At 36.6% G+C, this 24,340-nt stretch overlaps 1 protein-coding gene across 3 annotated transcripts in view; it reads left to right on the forward strand.

The window, feature by feature from the left end:
• LOC306868774 (uncharacterized protein) overlaps nt 1-24,340 on the forward strand; it is a 280,152-nt gene that overhangs the window by 35,269 nt on the left and 220,543 nt on the right. Inside the window, exons 1-2 of one of the 3 annotated variants that reach the window (XM_079415131.1) lie at nt 20,715-20,812; nt 20,939-21,248. The exons of the other annotated variants lie outside the window; for them this stretch is intronic. Of the exons in view, the coding sequence (XP_079271257.1) occupies nt 20,767-20,812; nt 20,939-21,248 (356 nt within the window). The 5' untranslated portion in view covers nt 20,715-20,766. Of the gene's footprint in view, nt 1-20,714; nt 20,813-20,938; nt 21,249-24,340 lie in introns of those variants that run through there. 3 annotated transcript variants of the gene reach the window in all.

Here is a 24,340-nt window from a genome sequence, read left to right on the forward strand (position 1 = left end):
TACACACCTCCGCGTGTCTTACCAGACAGTGATGAATCTCTGTCCACTCGGAAGTTGGTTAGCCCGTGCAATTGAATGGCGGAGTCCGGGATGTTGTCGTTTAGCCATGTTTCGGTGAAAACAAACACGCAACAGTCCCTTGCCTCATGCTGTGTAGATCGACTGAGTTGAATTAAGTCCAGTTTGTTTTCCAGAGAGCGAACGTTTGAGAGCATGAGTGTTGGAAGAGCCGGTCTTGAGGGGTTAGCTCTTAGCCTAGCTCGTATACCTCCGCGCTTACCGCGCTTCCGTCCTCTCTCACACCGCTTGCGACGTTGCCTTGTGCGGGTAGCGTCAGTAGGCGAGGCCGCGGTCTCGAGGTCCGGCTCCAGCAGTAAACAAAGGCCTCGTAGCTTCTCAGTAGCCGCCGGCGAGAGTTGATGTTCGTATATGTTGCTGATATCCAAAAGACTTTGGCGATCATAGATGAATTCTGGGGTGATTTCCTTAAGAGTTAGCGGTAAACTGACACTATTTGGAGACGAACAGACAACATTAAACGACATAAAAGCACCGTCTTCGGGACCCGGAGCAGCCGCAGCGATCGATCGCGCTGCCATCTTCCTTCCTCGAGGAACTTCCCCAATAATTTTTTTGGGGGGGGGGGGGGGGGGGGGGGGGGGGGGGGGCATATAGTCACGGCCTTTGTGGCCAGGCCAAGGGCCAAGGCCACGGAGTCCCCAGATCCGCCATGGTCTCCCGAGTCTCCTGTCCCGCCCTGGAGGCTTCCTGTGTCTCCTCCCTGTCCTGGCTCTGCTCCAGCCAGGGCGCGATATCTGTCACATGTCTGTTTCTGTTTAGTTCCTGTTTTCTCTTATTTGGTATTTCCTGTTCTAGTTTCCAGTCATTAGTTAATTATCATTCTCATCACCTGTTATATTAATCATCTAGTTTGTTCCTTTGTTTCCATTCCTTTATAAGTCCTCAGTTCTCCCTTAGTCTTTGTCTCAGCTTAATGATGCCTACTTCGTTCTCCCGATCGCTTGTTCTTTGAGGTACTACAACCACAACCCATAACACTGCCCCCCCCCCCCCCCCCCCCCCCTTTTTTAATTTATCTTATTGCACTTATGGTTTTGTATGTTACTGGTATTGTGCTTGTGATATGGTTTGAGACCTTGTATGAAGTATTGTATTTGTTTTTTATTAATTGTATGTTAATAAAGTGATTTCTTGTTGATATCTGCCTGTATCTTCATGCTCACCCTGCCTTTTGGCAACGAACCTGTGTCCCTTTGCATAGGGCTGTTATTTCCCGGTGTAGTCCAGGTGTTGTAGTCGACTATAGGATTTCTGTTACTGGTAACTTCTCCTACCTGACCACTTATTGCCACACATGTAATATTGTTTCTTTCTCCACCACAGGTATTGAATGTCTGACATTCAATCACTCTGAAGCAGTGGTTAAACCAGGAAAGTCTCACAAACACGCATGATTCTAAGTCAACTGTACCTACAGATGAACAGCCTCAAGAATGAAGACACTGCTGTGCTAGAGAGTCACTGTGAATGAGTTCAGTGTCAAAGCAATACAAAAATACTTCCTCCTTCACATATACAGATGATTGAATATTGACTGATCAGGCACAATATATTGCAATATTTAATAATAATGCACATTCTAACATTCCCTGGGTTCCATTTGGAAGGGCTCATCTCTACTCTGCAAACATGCTCCGGCAGGGCCCGTGCTATCTTTTTGCGGGCCCAGCCCACACCAAACCTAAACCGGTCCAGTGCGGGCCTGCCCAGCCAAGGCCAACAGCTTTGGGCTCACCGTGGGCTCTCTGTGAGCAGCCCACACTATGGGACTGCCCACGTTAATGAGAATGAATGAGAATGAGCTTTATTGGCCAAGTATGTTTACACATACAAGGAATTTGTTGTAGTGACAGAAGCTCCACAGTGCAACAGAAAGACAGCAACAGGACAGGACACAGATAATAAAAACAAAATAACAACAAATAGCCAATAACCAATGTACAAAGCAAAAAAAACAACAATATATAATATAGACAACTAATCCAATGGTGTGCCCAGTGTGGACCAGCCCGTTTGGGCCCAGAGCAACTTTTGTACCTTTGGGCCCATGCAGGTTTTGTGTAGGTAGCCCTGTAATGCAACTAGGAGAATACTAACATTCACTGGCAATTCTTTAGTCACTCAGTTGAACTGGAATGGCTCAAATCAAAAGACCATTTTGTTGGGATCCTCAAATCTGGCTCACAAGATCCACTTTCCTGCAGAGTTGAGCTCTAACCTTAATCAAACACACCTGAGCATGTCTTCAGGATCATTAGAAGATCACAGGTGGGTGAGATTGATCAAAGTTGGAGCTAAACTCTGCAGGAAAGTGAGTTTGAGCCAGATTTGAGGATCCCTGATATAGGCCAATTTGCTTTTCAGAGGCTGTAAGAAAATGCTCCTTTCAGCCAAATCCTCCTGATTCTGAAGTTGAGAATGAGGTAAAGGTCTGGTTGTGGAATTCAAGAGACCGAGTGGGTGGATGAAAGGAGTGCTACCACCGTCTGCTGACTAGGTGAGAGACCTCGGGGGAAGATTGAGCTTTGCCAATGAATACTTTAGCACATCAAAAGATATTTTCAGGTGAAAGTAATTTGGTATTTTTTATTTTTGTTAATTTGTATTTTGTATGGATACTTTTTAGTCCCTTTCAGTGTTAAATTAGTTGTATTAACCTTAATTTAATGTTTTCTATTTTGTATTTAATAAATCCATTGAAATCTCTTTGACTACTGCACATTTTTGACAATACAGACATTAGTTATGTGGTGACTGCATCAATTTCAGATATATAATAACTGTCTTTCCCAAAGACTTCAATTGTAGTAGCTAAAAAGTATTTATAGGAGACCCCCCCAAAAAAAGCTTTGTGAATTTAGTATTTTTTCATGTCATTACATTGTTTAGAGCATTAGAATTTTTTTTTTTGAAAAATCATATTTTATTAATATTTTTTTCTATGTCCTCTGTAGAGGACACTAGGACTAAGTTTTCCTAAAAATAAAATGGCATGAATAGACATCAAAAAGGCAAAAACAATGGGATTTTTTTTTTAAATCACCAATACATTTTTAGGTTTCAGGATTTTTTTCTTCTAAACTTTAAGGATGATTCTCAACTATGTTATAAAATATATAACAAAATTATTTGATATACCATTTTGTTTTATGCAATATGTCTGTACAAATTTCCATAAACTGGTTTTCCCTTTAAACACAGTGTATCTATACTGTATCTAATTTGCATATTAATGGGTTGCTGTTGGGACAGCATGTTGAAAAAACAATTGTCATAATGGGAGTAATAATTGGCCAGATTTTCATAATAATATCTAATATTTCATAACAAAATAGATATATAATTTATTTTCCTATTCAATTGTAATGTCTCCCAAAATGCATAATAAACATAATTTTAGTCCTGGTGTCCTCCACAGTGGACATGTATGAAATGATGTCCTGTTTCATAACAGAAAGTCATATTTGAATTTGAAAACCCATAACATTTTCCTGAGATGTTGCTTTATGACAAACAATTAGAAAATTATTCAGATTTAAATGACAATTACAAAATATAATCATATTTCCGTAAGGATGTAAAATGTTTCACTAAATTAAATTCAGCCATCTTTGAAGACCGAGGAGAGGGTGTGGTCATGGTGAAACTTCCAATCATTTAGTATCTCTGTAAAGCCCTGAATGTGCTCTGTACAGGACATCCAGACTTACAACTGTGACATGTGAGGTCTCAGAGAAATTCACTAAAATAGAATGTCCACTACAGAGGCAAAAACTCCATAGCTGGGTCTCAGGAGGATAGTGAAACATATTTGTTGTAGATTAATAATGCGGGTCCTGTGTGGGCATAGTGAGGGCTTCCTGAGGGCTAAGTGAGGGCTGCCAGTGCAGGGCCAGCACTAAAGGGCCAACGATTTGTCAATGAGCAAATTCTCAGAGGCCCGGTCGGGGCCCTTAGGCTAGCAGGCTTGTTTGCAGGGTATGCCTTAATCCAGGGGTGTCAAACTCAGTTCCTGGAGGGCCACAGCCCTGCAGAGCTTAGTTCCAACCCTGCTCCACCACACCGTGTAGTTTTCAAATAAGCCTGAAGGACTTGATTAGCTGGATCAGATGTGTATAATTAGGGTTGCATCTAAACTCTGCAGGGCTCCGGCCCACCAGGAACTGAGTTTGACTGCCCTGCCTTAATCCCTTCAAAGGGTTTACCCTACGGAGTGGGAGCTTCTAAGGTTTGAAGGGTGTAGGGGACCAAACAACTGTTTCTTGAAGTGCCCTTCTGCGTCGTCATCATCCTATGCCTATATGGAGGCATCGTCAGCATGCTAAGAATCTGCGCAAAGAATCATGGGGGCCGAAGTATCCATCAGTTGTACCCTTCAAAATCCTTCATTTCAAAGGGCCCTTTGAAGTGGCCAGTTTTCAGCACTAGCCAGTTTCGCGGCTAAAGTAAACAGTACTGCTCGTCACCCCATGGAAGAGAGGGGCGGGGTCAGCAGAGCTCATTAGCATTTAAAGCAACATGGACTAAAAAACGGCATGCTGAAAACAGAGCTGATTTTGACAACGTAAAAAGGTGTTTTTTACGCTACCATTGAGAAATTGTAACCAAACTATGTTATAGACTTTTAATTAAGATCCTATATCAACTTGTGCAAAATGGGCATCCAATGACCTCTTTGAGTTAATATTGAGTAACTTACCTTGTAGACACAGTGTTGCCAGTTACATCAATGAAAATAAATAATGAAGCCACTGCAGAATTAACCATCGCATTCACCGGCTTGCGTTTCTATGTGCCGACTAAGATAATTGCTGTTGTATCTTTTTATTGAATGAAGTTACCAATAACAGTTAATTTTGTTTTACTTTCATATCCAGTGAACGGTAAACAAATAAGCTAACTGAGTTAGCAAGCTTGTTCATTTGAGTTTAACTTTTGTTATTTTGCAAGCTAATCAAATGTCCGTGGTATATTTGAATGTTTTTTTTTTTGTAAAATCTATGTGATAGACTGGGCACTATTTTACCATTTGTTGTGCAGTTTATTGAAATGTGCACTAAAGTTATGCTAACAGTTATAGTTATACCATAATCATTGTATTACTCTGTCAGAGATAACCTTAAAGATGGTATGTGTTGGTCTAGTAAGATTATTTTGCTGTTATAGTGTGTAGGCTGATACCTATATTTCGTAATGTTTCTGAATATTAACTATTATTGTTGTCTGCATCAGTTGCTGGTATCAAAGTCACAATTGGAGGTTGGTTGATCAGTATTGAAGCCAGCTACTGTCTTTAACTGACAAAACTAAGAGAAAGCTTCAAAGACACTGGAGTTTGTTCAAAGATAAATATTGTTTGATTTTTGCCCCTCTTCCCAACTTTGTTCAGAAATTTACATTCTCTCTTTTTACCTCCCACTCCACCTCTCTCTTTCTTTATTTCTCTCAAACACTGTAGGACCCCAGTTAATTTTCACTTTCTCTATTATTACATTTTAGGCACTTCATTGGTGTGAACCATGAAAGGGAAACAAAGGCCAGCCAAGTGACGGTGGTGTCGAAGAAAACAGGGCAAGGTTTTATAAAAACCTTATGAACTTTGAGTGGGACAGTATTTAGTAAGGTGAAGTCACATGTTCTGCAACCAGAAGTCATAGCATTTTGTTGTATCCAGTCTCACTGGTGAAGTGGAAACAGTGTCATTAATAATGCTTGCTTTAAAGCCTAATGTTTTAAAGCCATCTCTTGTCCTAGCAATTTGTGTTCAAGTAATTTTAAATTGTATTTAATTTTAGAATGTAAATTTTAAATAATTAGCTTAGCCGTGTTACAATGTTAAGATCACATTCTACAGGACTTATGTAAAAATACATTTTACAGTAATAAACAGCTTATGAAATTACAGTTGGAATATTAAAATAACAGGGTAATGACAGTATTATACTGTAAAGCTTATATTTTCTACGGCATGGTACTGTAATATATTTTTTTACAGTAATAAACTGTTGTTGCAGATTACAGTAGGTACACTGTGAAATTACAGCATTATGCTGGTGAATCTAGCTGCCAGTAGTTTACTGTAATTTAACAGTGACATTTTTTTCCAGTGTAGTTAATGAACCTCTTTATTTCTCTTCTGAAGCAAAACTGTAATTACTTTTTCATCATTAAAGCAAATATTTATCTAAAATAAAGTTCACAGTATAATGCTATGTAATCTCAAAATTATTGTTGTTTGATTGTATGAGGTCACCAGCTTTGATGACAGTTGGATTTGTTCACTGACAGTTATTAACAGTCAAAGAAGCCTTCTTAAGAAATTGACACAACCTTGCAGATGTATAAAACATTGAACATTTGTACATACTGACATATGCAAAACTGTATGCAAATATTCCTCTTCGTCCCCTTTATTTAGAATGAAAATAAGCAGCTTGTTCTCGCACGTCTCAAACCATGATCTCTCTCAATACTCTTGGTTATACATAATGTTGCCATATCCATAAATATTTAGCCATATATGTCCCCTCAGGTGTCCACTGTGTTGAACTGACCCAGACTGATTCTATGGTCTTAAGTCCTGGTCAGGTTTTGACACTGTCCTGTAAAATCTCTGGATATTCAGTGACTGACAGCAGCTACTGCACTCACTTCATTCGGCAGCCTGCAGGAAAAGCTCTGGAATGGGTTGGAGAGATATGTGGTAGCGGTAACACATGTTACAATGATTAACTGAAAAGTAGATTTCAAATTACAAGAGACATTTCCAGCAACACGGTGACTCTGCGAGGACAGAATATGCAGACTGAGGATACAGCTGTGTATTACTGCGCCAGAGAGAGCATACAGTGATACAAAACACAAGCAGTTCTGGTCAAAAACACCTTGAATAAACAAGCAACAGAATATCCTCCCTACATATTATATAGAAATACAAAAATGACTTTTACCCCATTTCAAAGGATTTTTATTTTTTTTCTCTGAATGTCATTATTTATTCATGTTTTATATAGCCAGTTTGTAGCATTAGTGTTTTACAGCACAACAAATGTCTAGGAAATTACCTTCAGACCTAATATTGGTGTAACCTAATACAGTCAACAAGGTTTAATCAGATTAGATCATATTTTTGAATTCAATTAGAAACTTCATTAGAAGTTATCACATTTTAGATTACCAGTAATTTTTTAAGTAGTAAAGTTATTCATCTTTGATAAAAACTGCTGATATTACAAATGAGGACACTCTCTGCCTTCATGTAATGCCCATTTTAGCAGATCTGAGATATTATAGGAATTAACATGTTTTTTTCTTGCTACATTTGAAGTAATGAAACATATTGCTAACATTTTTAAGAAATACTTGTGTAGGTCCCACAGAACCAGTGCTTACATAATTACAGCTGTTGTTGGTATAGGTGAAATGCCAATAATGTAAATATAAATAATGTTGTAAATAACAGCTTTATATTTAATGTGTAATAACATGAAATGTATTTATCTGTAGTGTAAAGAAAATAAGAAAAAAAAGTTACATATATTTGTCTTTTCTGGTGTTTAACTCTCGTAGGAGAAAAATCACTGTGTTGGTAATGTTGATGTTAATGTCCTTATACATGAAAATGATAATAACATAAGAAAACCAAAAAAATGTAAGAATGCAGTTCAACTGGATTTTGCCCTCAATAAATTTAAAAAGAAAGTGTGATTCTTTTTCATGTAATCCAAATATCCTTGTTGTTTGTTGCATGTAGATTTGATTAGTAGCTCTGTATGATTATGCAAATCTTTTGTTGCATATTTAAACAGCAGGCATGAGTCAGTTTATACATTCATCTGATCACTAGAGAAAGTGAAGAATCGCTTCAGTTCATTAAACTGTGCTGTGAAACAAACCATGATCTCTTCATCTTTAGTGTTGCTTCTGGCAGTGATATCCTGTAAGTTTAGTCTATTTTCTGTGTGATACATCATTTTGTTGCTAAAAAGCTTGTTAACAGTTTTTAAACTTCATGCTCTCTTATTAACAGGCATTATTTGATTTAATACAGGTATTGATTCATATGAACTCACTCAGCCTGAGTCTCTGACTGTCCGTCCTGATGCCACTCTCACTATCAACTGTAAAGTCTCCTATTCAGTTACAAGCTATGCTACAGCCTGGATTCGTCAGCCTGCAGGAAAAGCTCTGGAGTGGATTGGAGTGATCTGGAATAGTGGAGGCTTAGACTACAAGGATTCCCTGAAAAGCAAGTTCAGTATCACCAGAGACACGTCCAGTAACACAATAACACTGCAAGGAAAGAATATGCGAGCTGAAGACACAGCTGTGTATTATTGTGCCAGAGACACACAGTAACAGATGCCAACAGCCTCCTCGTACAAAAACAACATCATCGTATTACAAATTAAAAGTGTTTTTGATGATTTTCCTCATTCTGACTTATACAGATGCACAGAAATAGTTTGAAGCATATAAAAAAATTATAGACATTAATTCCGCTGGTAAAACAAAAACAAACAAGGCAAGCCTAATAAATCGAAGTAAATGCGTAATTTAATTAACAAATATAATTTGCACCAAAAATAAAGAAACTAATAAAAACTGAACAATCAAATTTTGCAGTTCATAACAAAATATTGCTTAAGCATCATGATAATAATTGGATGTAATGAATTATGCAAATATTCCTCCTCCTACTCCTTGTTATTTGAGTATTAATATGAAAAGAAGCAGCTTGTTCTCACACATCTCAAACCATGATCTCCTCGTCTCTCTGGTTGTTGCTGCTGCTGGCAGCTGTTTCTCAAAAGTCTCTATAGAAACTCTTAAAAGTAAAAATTTTCTTGCACATGGTTACAGTATGTTTTTCCCCTCAGGTGTCCACTGTGTTGAACTGACCCAGACTGATTCTATGGTCTTAAGTCCTGGTCAGGTTTTGACACTGTCCTGTAAAATCTCTGGATATTCAGTGACTGACAGCAGCTACTGCACTCACTTCATTCGGCAGCCTGCAGGAAAAGCTCTGGAATGGGTTGGAAGTGAAGTGACATACTGCCAAGTATGGTGACCCATACTCAGAATTTGAGCTTTGCATTTAACCCATCCAACGTGCACACACACACCGTGAACACACGCAGACATTTATGTTGCGGCGCCCGGGCAGCAGTTGGGGGTTCAGTGCCTTGCTCAAGGGCACCTCAGTCGTGGTATTGAGGGTGGAGAGAGCGCTGGACATTCACTCCCCCCACCTACAATCCCTGCCGGCCCGAGACTCGAACCCGAAACCTTTGGATTACGAGTCAGACTCTCTAACCATTATTAGGCCACGACTTCCCCATAAGGAATGTGTGGTAGCGATAACACATATTACAGTGATAAACTGAAAAGTAGATTTCAAGTTACCAGAGAGTCTTCCAGCAACACAGTGACTCTTCAAGGACAGAATATGCAGACTGAGGATACAGCTGTGTATTACTGCGCCAGAGAGTCACAGTGACACAGAGCAGTTACTGCCTTGTTCAAAAACCACACTAACACTCGGCACACAAATAAACAGCTTTGTGCTAAAATCTTCAGTATTTCTGATCCAGTTACAGTTATATTTAATGTTCAATAAAATGAATACAAGCGTATTCTTGGCACATTTCATAAGACCTCAGACCTATGACAAAAAGGCAGAAAGGTTTTCAGAAAAAAAAACAAAAAAAAACAATGTCAAGTGTCAGGTCTTGTACAATTAGGCATTGGGTGAAACAGCCTCAGACAAAAGGCATCTTTGAAGTCTTTGGTTGCTGTAATATATTTCAGTCAAAAAAATGGATACCACATAATAGATACAATGGATACAACAGAATAGATATAATTGCTGATAAGGTCATGATTGAATTGTTTATTTGTTGATCCATTCTTATTCTATGTCTTACCAAAGTAATTTATTAGCAAGACTAATAAAACATTCAAAATTAGATTGAAGCAACAGACATATATGGAGACAAGGGAGTGTCTTTAAGAAAAGAGACATAATTTACTGATGTGTGACCCTCAGGAAACACCTGCGTTTCATTATTGCCTCTAAACAAATAAGTGAATATGCATGTATAGTTTCATAAGACTTATTTGAATTCTGTAACTACAAAGCATATAGAAACCACTAAAATACATTTTATTAAAATTAATAACATGCTCATTCAAACATAAATAGAAGACAATACAATCAAGAAATTGCTATATCCTTATGTCTTCTCAGCAAGTGATTTCAGAAGCAAATTATGTGAACCCGATGACTCTAATCTAATTTTAGAAAAGGTTTCTAATCCAAATTCTACAAATCAAACTAAACTTATGACATTATTATGACATTTCAATTAAACTGAGATGATAATTTTCACCTCACAGTATCACTTGTACAGTATTTATGTCTTCACCCTTTCCATCTTCCTCCACTGTATGAGGGTCTCTGAGGGCTTCTATTAATGTTGCTTCCAGATGGATAAGAGTTGTGTCTACTTTGATCATAATAATTTTGTGGTTTTGATTTTTGCCTTTAAATGTCAAAAGACAGTTCAAAAGAGGAAAAAGACGTGTCAGAGGAACTTGCTGAGGAAACCCCAGGTAAATTATGTAAGATAACACCATTATTAAAGACTCCACCACAATAGAAGCCTAGGAACACAGTTAGAGCCGCACCGGTCACAATCACGGCCACTGTGCACATCAACTGTACTTCTGAGCCTTCACCATGTCTCTGTCATTCATCTTGCTTCTGGCCTTTAAAACAATAGAGGAAAACTTGGTAAAACTCAGTAAATCTGAGTAGAGACTAACATGTTGATCTAGAAAGAAACGTGGTTATCTCACTTACCTTTAATGAACATATCAATGCAACAAAACCAAGAAACAAGCAGTTGCAAAACATGATGTTAAACACAGAGCAGCACATGTAGTCTTTTCCTTTAAATGTTACCCTCACAAAGACAACTTCAGGTGAAACCCCTCCATTATCTGACTCTGAGAAATTGTTCATTTTAACTGCCACAGTTTCCCTGGCAGAATCCTGAAAGGGAATCTCATATATGTGTTGATGTTCCATCATGTTCACAACAATGAATCAGCAAGGAGTCATTCATAAGCTGCTGCTTCTGTTGTGTGCTTCTGTTCTGCATGTTTCTGTTCTCTTATATTGTCCTAAATGTGTGCTGTCAGTTTCCATTAACTCACCCTTTGAGGTGTGAAAACTGTGTGAACTTCTTTCATTGCGTGATAAAAGCTTGCTGTCCTGTTATTAACTGCAGCCACAAAGCCATACAAAAGAAGGGCTGGTAGTTATATATGATTGCATACACAAGGTTAGATTAGATGTTTAAATTAAGCAATGAAACGTAAGGTTTATTCCACAAACTGACCTATTTCTGTGGTGTGTTTTCCACTGAGGGAACCAATATATCTGCCTAATAATGAAAAAATAAATAAAAAAATACAACAATCTGCAAACAGCTCTATTTTATTTATTTATTTTTCTGCCTGAAGGACATCTGATGAATGCATGCACACTGTGTTTGTAAATTATTATTTAAATAAATGATTGATGATAAATGATAAATGGAATGGAATGATAAAAATGATAAATTATTACTCAAATAATGTGATTAATTTAAGCAATACCTCATGAGCAAGCTGGATAATTATTTGCTGCAAAATGACGTGCTGATATTCAGATTAACAGCACTATTGCGAGAGTGAACAACAGTTCAGTAAACACACTGTTAGGTTACTTACACTTCAATGGCCAGTTACTTCTGTTTTTGTACAACCAACCGAAGTAGTTGAGTTGAAATCCCCGCGTCTCTGAGCAACACACAATGGAGATATGTTTCTGAATGAATCAGTGTTTTCAGCTTGAACATTTGACTCATTCAAATAGACAGTTGGTTGTTTCTTCCCTCAGTGACTTGAACGAATCAATCAAATAAACGATTCAGTGACTTACTCATAAAGACTGAAAATGTCACTTACAAGATGAGTGATACAAACATGAAGTCCCATCACTGTTGAACTCTATTTTTTAATAGATTTTTTTATACAACCCAAATAGCTGTTGTATAAAAATAGCCTATATAAAAATATTCACTCCCCATAGACTAATATAGCACTCTGATGCTCTTTAGCAAGAGAGAGAGAGAGAGAGAGAGAAAAAAGGCACTGCAAGATCTTTCAGTCTTTCTGAAATGCCTGCGTCGAACTGTGAAATTTATCCACAGTAAAGCAAACAAACAGTGTTTCACTGACACGATTTGGAGCTCTTTCTTAATTTTACTCCGTGTCTACACCATACGCAACTGGCATGACATGACTAAAGATAACAGAAGCCATAAACAGTGATTCCTCAGTTCATGACCACTTTAAAAAATAAATCTGTATAGACTCTTTATGAAGGGCCCAACTTTTTTGTGTGTCAGGAAAGTTGAATAATCAAATTCAAAGACTACAAATTAAAAACAAAAACATGCTGAATTATTATTTGTAGGGGCCAACTAACCAGTTACTATCTAGTCAGATTTTCTGTGCCAGCAGAAAAAAGAAAACATTTTAAGGGAGTAGAAATGTTTTCTCAAATCTAATGACAAACATGATGAAATAAAATCAGTTTAATTAGAAAAGATTTGTTGCTTGTCTGTTTGTAAATTTAATCGTCCCTTTGTATAAAACTGGAGTCTGAGGGTCAGTAAGAGAAATAAAATGACATTCACTTCAGCACCAAATCATGATCTTCTCATCAGCTCTACTACTGCTGGCAGCAGCTGCATCCTGTGAGCTTCACTGATGCTTTATTTAAACTATAAAGCAATGAAATAAGCCTCAGAACTGTTACCAGAAGTTTTGAGACATAACTAATAATAACCCATTCTTTCATTGATATTATCAGGTGGTGTTTTCTGTATTGAGTTCAGTTAGCTTCCATCTATGTTTGTGAAGCCTCGAGAATCATCCTCCATGTCCTGCAGGATTTCAGTATCAAGCTATTGCATTCACTGGATCCGTCAACCTACTGGAAAAGCACTGGAATGGCTCGGATATATTTGTAGTGATGAAATAACATTAAAGACTCATAAAAAAAGAAGAAATAATAAAAAACAAGATCAGTTCACTCAGGACACAACCGATAACAGTGTTTCTACAGGGAAATAATTTTCAGACTGAAAAATTATTGTATTACTTTGCAAGAGAGTCACAGTGACCAAACAAGCCACAGCTCTCTACAAAAACCTGAACACATGAATCAGATATACATACTACCATCCCACACCCCATCCATTTATCAGAAACCATGATCATTTATCATTTACGCATAAATACATTTGTGTTTACTTTATTAAGGCCCAATATGTTTTTCTATCCATTTTTTTCTGTGCAAAGGTAGAAAAAAGAAATGACAGATTGGAGGAGGAGTTCATGCAAACTGTTATGTATAATTCCTATAAGTTTCATTGTGCCATAAGCCTGTTCACTGACTGTGGTTCTTGTAGAAGAGCATAAATCAGCAATGACAACTATTATCAATTTACTCCTGTTATTACTATTTTTACATGGTCTGTAACTCATTCTTAAATAATATTAATGATATATCATTGCATACATTTTAGCAAGCTCACTATTGGTTTTACATCTTTATAGTTTTACATTTTGCTGACTTCTCAGTTTATTACATTTCTCTCTCTTCCACAGATATTCATTGTCAGACCTTCACTCAGTCTCAAGATGAAGTAAAAAGACCAGGTGAATCTTTTCGTCTGGTCTGTACCGCCTCTGGATATTCATTCAGCAGCTACTGGGCAGGTGTAGTGAGACAGGCACCCGGTAAAGGACTGGAATGGGTTGCAACTATTGGCACATCTAGTTCTCCAATCTACTATTCCCAGTCAGTCCAGGGCAGGTTCACAGTGTCCAGAGATGATTCCAGCAGTCAACTGTACCTACAGATGAACAGCCTCAAGACTGAAGACACTGCTGTGTATTACTGCGCTAGAGAGTCACAGTGAATGAGTTCAGTGTCAAAGCAATACAAAAACCACCACCTTTACTGTTGACTTCACTTATGCTCCAGATGTACTGTTCTATATCCAAGAGGGGGCGATCTTGCCAAGCAGTCTTAGTTCACTGTTTCAAACTGATTCACTCACTGAATGTTTGTTTTCTTGACAGAGAATTAGACTGTCCATTTTTTTTTAAGCCTGAAGAAACACAAATATACCTTCATCATAAAATGTGTTCTTGTGTTGGTAAAAAGTATGTGTTTCTGTATTTTTCTCTCTTTATTTTTTAATATCGGCAAATTATCAGCTTTGATCATGGCATTTTTTTTTGTGTGAAAGTTTCTTTATTTCACTTACACTGGACATCTTAGGAAATCAGGAGACAGGTAAAGAGGACTGTACTTTATCTACAAACTTGCAGCATGACCAACAGGCTAAATTATAACCAGGACTACTGGAAAAACAAACCAAGGAAGTGTTGCAAATATTCAGTGCCTACGTGAATATTAGAAATGTAGAATGTATGAAGTCTGAAGAAAGTACTTCATACCTTATACTTCATACATTACTTTTGAAACTTGTCTGCCAGGCCTGTATCTACTGTAGTTCTTTAAATAATTGTTTTGGCTACAATAGATTTATTTTACCAATACTTTTAACAGACACCTGACATACAAGTTTAGATGTTAGCAAAATTAAAGTTCCGTAAGGTATTTTCCTCATTTTTTTTACATGGTCACAGATGTTTACACAGCAATTATTGCATATACTGTAACAAATTAATAACATACTGCACCTTGCATCTTGGACAACCGAAGAGCTGGATGCAAAATGTTTACTTGCTCTTAGTACAAAAGAGGAGTATCTGCTTTGTGGATAGGACTAATAAAGCTATGTGGACGTTAAATCTTGATCTTCTCATCAGCTCTACTAATGCTGGCAGCAGCTGCATCTTCTGAGCTTCACTGATACTTCATTTAAACTAAAGCAATGAAATAAGCTTAACTGTGAAGGAGTGGATGAGTGAAGATTGATCTGCCATATCCTCCAGAGTGATATTAATCATACCATAACATTATTTCCTATTAAAATGATTGCATTATGTCTTGTTTGATTATTACTCAAGTTATTGATCAGTATTTAACCTCCTAGATTGTTTGATGATTGACTTAAGTAGTAGAGCCATCTATATTCATGTCGATTGAAGTGTGTATATGTAGTCTTCTTAGGAGTAGTAAGAGTGAAATATGTGAACACATGCCAGAGTCTATTATTTCCTCAGGGTCACAAGGTCATGCTAGGGAGTCAGGATGACCTCCCATCTACGTGAGCTACGAGTGACGGAGAGAACTGTGGCATTTAGATGTTTGAATAACAGATATTAAAGAATCTTGTTCTATCCAGTGTTTCTACTCTCCAAATTGATGGCTGCATGTGTGTAACCAACCATACTGATAAGACGCTCGCTAGAAGCTAGAAAACCTTGAGATGCAGATAAGGGCTCTGTGTGTATATGTGTGTGTTAAGTGAGAAGACTGTCTGAAGGGAGTCATCACTGCCACCATCCCGATCCTGTATATGTGTCTTCCTGATCGCTGACGCCTACAATAATCATTTGGAGATATGCTTGAAGTGTTTACATCCATATGTGGAAATTGTCTAAGTTTATCTTGGTTTTAGAATCAATCAGAATTTTGCTGACTTTTGTATTGATGCAATAGCAACCTCTGTTAGGGTATAATTGCTGGTGTTTATGAATTGTAAAGCAGAGCGGGCTATGAACTCCGTGCGAGTGTTAAAGCTGACTTCTGCTGATGAAACTCTTTTCTTCAGTAAATTTTCTTTAATTAATCACATATCTGACTCCTGGTCTTCTTTCAACGTACCTGGTCTTTGGGTCTTAACTGTAATTCCCCTACAACTGTTATCAGAAGTTTTGTGACATAATTAATAATAACACATTCTTTCATTGTTATTTTCAGGTGGTGTTTTCTGTGTTTAGCTCACTCAACCTCCATCTATGGTTGTGAAGCCTCAAGAATCATTCTCCTGCAGGATCTCAGTATCAAGCTATTGCATTAACTGTATCTGTCAACCCACTGGAAACGACCTGGAAAGGCTTGGATATATGTGCAATGGTGGTAGCAATAACATTAAAGACTCTGTGAAAAACAAGATCAATTTCATCCAGGACACATCCAAAACCACAGTGTTTCTACAGGGAAATAATTATCAGACTGAGGACACAGCTGTGTATTACTGAGCAAGACAGTCACAGTGACTAAACAAGTCACAACTCTGTAAAAAATAAATAAAAACACTGAACACATGAATCAGAGATATGTAATACCAGGGGCATTTCTAGCCTTTCATCAGCACCCAACACCAGCCCTCATATCAATAGTCTTTACCGCACACAATAATGACCAGTACTGCTGCCAGAACTAATTCTAGACAGGTGAAAGAAAAAACATGATTGTCACACATAACACTCTGACTGTAATATTAACAGACAAAAACAAAGAAACAAAAAAAATTCTCAGGCTTGAATATTGTAATGTCCATTAACACATAAGGATTTATCAGTAACTAGGGCTCGTGGCAAAAAAGGGTCTAGAGATGCCCCTGCATGCTACCATCCCTCATCACACATCCATCCATCCATCCATCCAGACTTTTCATCTAGCCAAAAATACTTTTAAAATATTAAATAGTCACTAAAAATTAATGTTCTCATCGATTACAAATTATTATTTTTTTTACTTTATCTAGTCAATTTATGCTATTCACCAATCTCCAAATTTAACATTTTAGTGTGTAATTAATTTATACATTTCTGTTTTTCATACTCATAAGTAGAAACAAGAATTGACAGGCTGGAGGAGGAGTTCATGCAAAACATAATGTGATGTTTCTCTCATAAGTTACATTGTGCCATTGAAGTGTGTTTGTGTTTCATGTGGTTCTTGTAGAAGAGCTTCATCAGCAATGACAATAATTAATTCAGTCCTGATATTGCTATTTTTATATGGTTTGTTAATTTTTAAATAATAATGATCTAAAATTACATTTTTTTTCCTGACTTTTCAGTTTATATATTTCTCTCTCTTCCACAGGTATTCATTGTCAGACCTTCACTCAGTCTCAAGATGAGGTAAAAAGACCAGGTTAATCTTTTCGTCTGGTCTGTACTGCCTCTGGATTTACATTCAGCGGCTACTGGGCAGGTGTAGTGAGACAGGCACCCGGTAAAGGACTGGAATGGGTTGCAACTATTGGCACATCCAGTTCTCAGAAGTACTATTCCCAGTCAGTCCAGGGCAGGTTCACAGTGTCCAGAGATGATTCTAGCAGTCAACTGTACCTACAGATGAACAGCCTCAAGACTGAAGACACTGCTGTGTATTACTGCGCTAGAGAGTCACAGTGAATGAGTTCAGTGTCAAAGCAATACAAAAACCACCACCTTTACTGTTGACTTCACTTATGCTCCAGATGTACTGTTCTATATCCAAGAGGAGGCGCTCTTGCCAAGCAGTCTTTATTGACGTTACAAACGGACTTGCTCACCGAATGTGTTTTCTTCACAGAGAAATAGACAGTTCAATTTTGAAATTATGAAGAAACACAAATGAGCATTAGAGTAACTTCATCAAAAATTATATTTTAGTGTTTGCATGTTTGTAAAAATTAATTATTTTTATTTGTGTCTTGATTTTTTTGTTAAATATCTGTAAATAAAAACATCTTAGATAAATGCAATGTTCCACAGTATACATTTAATTTAAGTCAATTCACTGAAGTAGGGAAAAAGTCCACGAGTACATCAAAATAAATTACTGCGAGCAGTACTTGAAGTGGGCCGGTACGCACAAAAACATGGAACAAATAATGTTAAATGATTTAGAACAATAAAATTACAACAGTAATACAGAATGAATGGAAGTTTCTCACATGAAATAATCATCAGTAGGAGTATCGTCTCTATTAACACACTAAAACAGTTATAGGTTCAACAGCAGCTGTTTTAGTCTGTGAGAAATAACAATTCTGTAGTTTCTTTTTGGGATCTGTAAATTGTTTATGCACTCACTGTAAAGAATAAAGACAATTAGATTTTTCATCTTTAATTTTTAGTAAAATAGGCGTCAAGAGGAAACAAACAGAAGATATTTAATGGGAGATAGAAGATAATAGAAGATATTTAATTGCTCATTTACAAAAAGCAAAGAATTCAATGTGATCCTTTTAATTTAGGGACATTTTCATTTTAGGGTTATCATTTGAATTTAACTTGTTCACTAAAAAAGTATTGATGTAAATCACCTTCCTTATATAAATAGGCACTTATGGACGTAATCATGAGCTCTTTAAGTCCTGAGGTGGAGAGAGTCACAGGTCCCACCCGAGAGAGTTCAGACAGACAGAATCATGTACTTTATATTATTGCTATTGATTTTATCTACAGCACCCAGTGAGTATCAGTTACTGCAAAATGGCAATGTGTTTTCTTCTATAGCTACAAAAAGTAATATTATTTTTACATGACATTTGCTAAATTAGTTAGATTAAATTAAATTTACTACAGTCAGCTTTAGATTCTGTTTAAGTGTATTTATTTTGTTTCTGCCCCATAGGTGGGGTAAAATGCCCCCTTGGCACAAATTACATTTTTGTTAAAAATGTAATAACATGAAAACTCTGGACATTTTTCATACTTGGTTTATAATTGATGTCATTTTCACTAAAATTATGATAACTTTTCAGAACACATTTAACTTTTGTTTCACTGAAAAAAAATTACACAATCCTCAAGGGAGGCGTTTCCCCGCACTCTACCCTATACATTTATTTTGGCACTATATTTTTTTAATCTTTCATTATGTAATTTTGTGTTGATAAACATAAAATTATAAGACCTAGATTATTCAATAGATGTATAAAGAGGTTTCTCAATTTTATGCTACAAATTGAAATAAAAGTGTTTATAATGATCAAAAATATTTTTCCAAAAAACAAAAATTAGGCCTCAAAATAAAAACCTGCATGCATCTTGAACGACCAATAAGAATCTCTAAATAGTCCTTCATATCAAAACATCAAAGGTTTATCTTTATATTAAGAACATTTTTTACACCTTAAAGAAAAATGACAGGTCCTCTCATTTTCTTCATCTTTTTTTGTGCCTAGACATACATTGTCCCTTTTCTCTAGAAAGCAATTGTTCCAGATATTAAATAAAATAAAGATGAAATGGAAAAATGCATTTTTACATCTTGAACAACAAAATGACTTTATGCAAATTCTCCATCTGCTCCATGTACTAAAGTGAAGTGTGTTTGGGGGTCAGAAGGAGAAATTCAGATCATTTTTAATCATGATCTTCTCATCAGCTCTACTACTGCTGGCAGCAGCTGCATCCTGTGAGCTTCACTCATGCTTTATTTAAACTATAAAGCATTGAAATAAGCTTCAGAACTGAGACAAAATTACTAATAACACATTATTTTATTGTTATTTCAGGTGGTGTTTTCTGTGTTGAGCTCACTCAACCTCCATCTAAGGTTGTGAAACCTCAAGAATCATTCTCCATCTCCTGCAGGATTTCAGAATCAAGCTATTGCATTCACTGGATCCGTCAACCTACTGGAAAAGCACTGGAATGGCTCGGATATCTTTGTAGTGATGATGAGACTAACATTAAAGACTCTGTGAAAAACAAGATCAGTTTCACCCAGGACACATCCAAAAACACAGTGTTTCTACAGGGAAAGAATTTTCAGGCCGAGGACTCAGCTGTGTATTACTGTGCAACAGAGTCACAGTCACTAAACAAGCCACAACTCTGTACAAAAACCTGAACACATGAATCAGAGATATGTAATACCAGGGGCATTTTTAGCCTTTCATCAGCACCCACCAGCCCCCCCCCCCCCCTTTTTTGATACAGTTTGGGATAAATAAAAAAAAAGGACCTAAATAGTCATTACCTGAAGTGCAGAGTCATTTACAAGCTGCACACTTAATAAAGAGCTGCTTCGTTGCTGATAATCAAAAAAAGATGTCTGCAAGTTTTGTTTCCTACTGTAGATTTTAGGTAAATATCCACCTAAATTCAGTACTCTTATTGTTTTATTTGTCATAAAATATCCCATTACTATTTCAGTGTGAGAAACTGCTGCAAACGATTCAGTGCCTGAGTGAACATTGATGAATTTGGCATCAGTGCTGTGGTGAAAAAACAAAAACACATGATTGTCACACATAATGCTCTGATTGTAATATTATCAGAGAAAATGATTTTCAGGTCAGTATACAGTATTCTCCATTAAAACATATGGATTTATTAACCCATCCACACTTTTCATCAAGCTGAAAATGCTTAATAAATATTAAATTGTCATTTACCATTTATGAAATATGTTCTCATAAATGTCACATATTCAAATTTATTTTCACAAATGTAATATTACATATTAATTTATTTATGTACAAATATCTCTTTTTCATACACATAGGTACAAAGAAGAATTGACAGGCTGGAGGAGGAGTTCATGCAAAAACATGATGTTTATCTCTCATAAGCTGTTGTGCCACCGAGTGTTTCTGTTCACTGACTGTATGTGGTTTTTGTTGAAGAGCATCAATAGCAATGGCAACAATAATTAATTCAGTCCTGATACTACTATTTTTAAATGGTTTGTTATTTTCTAAATAATAATAATAACAATAATAATAATATATTACTGTATAAATGCTTTTAGCAAGCACATAGTTATGCTTTTTCTGACTTTTCAGTTTATATATTTCTCTCTCTTCCACAGATATTCATTGTCAGACCTTCACTCAGTCTCAAGATGAGGTAAAAAGACCAGGTGAATCTTTTCGTTTGGTCTGTACTGCCTCTGGATTTACATTCAGCAGCTCCTGGCCAGCTGTGGTGAGACAGGCACCCGGTAAAGGACTGGAATGGGTTGCAACTATTGGCACATCCAGTTCTCAGAAGTACTATTCCCAGTCAGTCCAGGGCAGGTTCACAGTGTCCAGAGATGATTCCAGCAGTCAACTGTACCTACAGATGAACAGCCTCAAGACTGAAGACACTGCTGTGTATTACTGCGCTAGAGAGTCACAGTGAATGAGTTCAGTGTCAAAGCAATACAAAAACCACCACCTTTACTGTTGACTTCACTTATGCTCCAGATGTACTGTTCTATATCCAAGAGGGGGCGCTCTTGTCTAGCAGTCTTAACCAGGCCAGGCCAGTTCTTGACCAGGGGCCTGTATCATGATGGTGGCTGAACAAACTCAGGGTTGCAAAGTTAACTTATAGAGTTGATAATATTTATAGGTATAAAAACACTTAAAAATCTAAGCTCATATGTAGTCATGTTTAAAGCTATTTAAATAAAAGCTTAATAATTACTATTAAAATAAGCTGGCTTGTGTAATGGATTAAGGGTATAATATTATATAAATAATATAAAATAATTATAAAAAATAATTATCTCTAAAAATCAGATGATTTTATTTTTTAAAATGTTTTACTATGTAGCATCCCTTAATTTGGAGTAAGAGAAACTGGAGGAGTGGCATTATTGTGTCAGATATGTGTCATTATTGTGTTTGCATGTTTGTAAAAACATTTTTTTTCTTTCGTGAAATGTCTGAAAATGATCAGCTTTGATCAATGCAATATGTTCAATACATTTCATCTAAGAAGGAAAAAAGTCGATGAATTCATCAAAATAAATTAATGTGAGAAATAACATATTTCTAGTGCTGCTTTGGGATCTGTACATTTTTCCTGCAAGACTTTTTTTTATAATTAGATTGTTCATCTTTAATTTTTTTAAAAATAGGTGTAAAGAAGACAAAACAGAAGCTCATTTACAAAAAGCAAAGACTTCAGTGTTGTCATTTTATGTTAGAGAAATTTCATTTTGTATAGCCTAGTTGTCATTTGAATTTAATTTGTTCGCTAAAAAATACTGATGCAAATCTCCTTCCTTACATAGTTCATTTTTTGGCCACAACTTAAAAGGTTGCAGACAGTTTTAACTAAACATTTTTTTCTCAGTGTTGGTATAGTTACAGTGTTTCGCCCTTTTATGGCTGCCCAGATTAACAGCTGTGAGTCACTGAGAGTCCTGATGTTCAAATGCTCCAGTGAAAAGAATAAGGGGCAACTATCAGGCAAATTTACAAAACATATTTACAGATTACAAAACTATACGGGTATTCAAGGGCAGGCTTTAAGATGGTTTAGATCCTACTTGTCAGATCGCTACCACTTTGTTTATTTAAACGGGGAATCATCTCAATTATCACCAGTAAAGTATGGAGTACCAAAAGGATCTGTCCTAGGTCCTCTGCTATTTTCAATATACATGTTGCCCCTTGCTAATATTATTAGAAAATACGGGATTAGTTTTCATTCAACCTCAGATCTCCGATTCCTCTAACCAATTTTCAACCTGTTATCAGACCTTATGATTTCGATCAGATGAGTCGGCTGTCTCGGTTGATACTTGAACGTGATTTCGACGTTGAATGGATGTTTTATTTTCGACGTAATAACGTTCTGATGTACCGAATCGAAATTTGATTGACGACCGATACTGACCGTTACAACGACAAATCGACGTCTGCTTGCTATCTGGGAAGCTGCACTACGATTAACAAAAATGATTTCAAGTTATGCACACCCCAACAATTTCCAAATTACCGCCTATTAAAACATAGCATGCTTTACAGGCAAAACAAAGGGGGGAAACGGACGTGAGGCATCCCAGGTAACAGCCAATCGGCCTTTAAATAGAAGATACTACTCGCTGATCACAGTCAATCACCTAATCCCGTAACACATGCATACACCTATAGACCCAACACGTTTGATTAGGGTTGGAGCTAAACTCTGCAGGACACCGGCCCTCCAGGACCGAGTTTGGACAGCCCTGACCTAAATCTATCTCTACCCCCTAGATGTGGATCCAACCACGCCCCCTGGATCTTGTGGGCTGCAGCGAGATTTGCTCCATAGATGCACCACCAAAGCAGACATGCGCTATGATAAACTGTGGTTACTTTGTAGTCTTTCTATACTGTTACAAATACTACTATAAGTAAACAGTTTTTTTTTTCTATCAATGACAGCACAAATGATATGAAAAGTTTTAATATAGGCGCAGTAAGAGATGGTTAGAGATGCGACATGGTTAGAGATCACACTACATGTGTACCGCACATGAGCCACCTCTTCTAGAGGGCCAGGGCACGAACCGCACTGGACACGATACAGAGCAGTCACACTTGTGAAATGAACTGGACTTTGGGAGTCAATCGCGCTCAAGCACGGATCAGATCTCCTGTGTGAGTAGGCCTACATCCTAAATCTAAGTGAATAGCAGATAGCACACCACAACTAAAACCATAAATGTTGAATGATAAAACACTGACAGCCAATCAAAATCATTTCTGCTTTAAAGAGCTTGAGCATTTAAAGTGACAGATGACACAACTGCATTACTTAGAATACACTAATATAGTTATCTTAATAATTATGGTTCTTGGTGTAAATAGGCCTTAATAGTGCTACTTCACTGGAAGGCCAATTTAAAATTTATTTTGTGAATTTTCAAAATACAAAATACAGTATTTGTATTTAAATTAGTGCTGTCAATCGATAAAAAAAAAAAAAAACGAATTAATCACAAATTTTTCTAAAATTAATCGCGATTAGTCGCGATTAATCCTAACATTAAAGTTTTAAAATATACTTTTATATTGCAATAATTTCACATTCAATCTTCAAATGTACAATGTACAAACAACATAAAGACAGTATATTTTTTATATTTCTTTTTTTTTATGATTGAAGGCCAGCATCACTGTTATCAATACTACTGATGTCTCTATAAAATATTTTTTCCCCCTTAATATTTAACCAGTGACTATAGCCATTCAGCATTACAATATAATTGAGAGCTATCGATTTTAATATTTATTAGAATTAACTTCTAATTTAAGTGAACTTAAGACAATCTTCACATGAAGTTCATGAACCCATTATAATAAATGACATATTTAGCTACCTGTGCCCTTCACCAGAAATATACAGAAAATGAATATACTTACCAAACACTCAATTCTAAATTAAATATAGATGAACCCCTTAAAGCTATAAAAGTTATTGATTTCCTCTTTTTTCTTTTGTTCTTGGATTA

This window comes from Barbus barbus (genome assembly GCF_936440315.1).
Source record: "Barbus barbus genome assembly, chromosome: 4".
Lineage (NCBI taxonomy): Eukaryota > Metazoa > Chordata > Actinopteri > Cypriniformes > Cyprinidae > Barbus > Barbus barbus.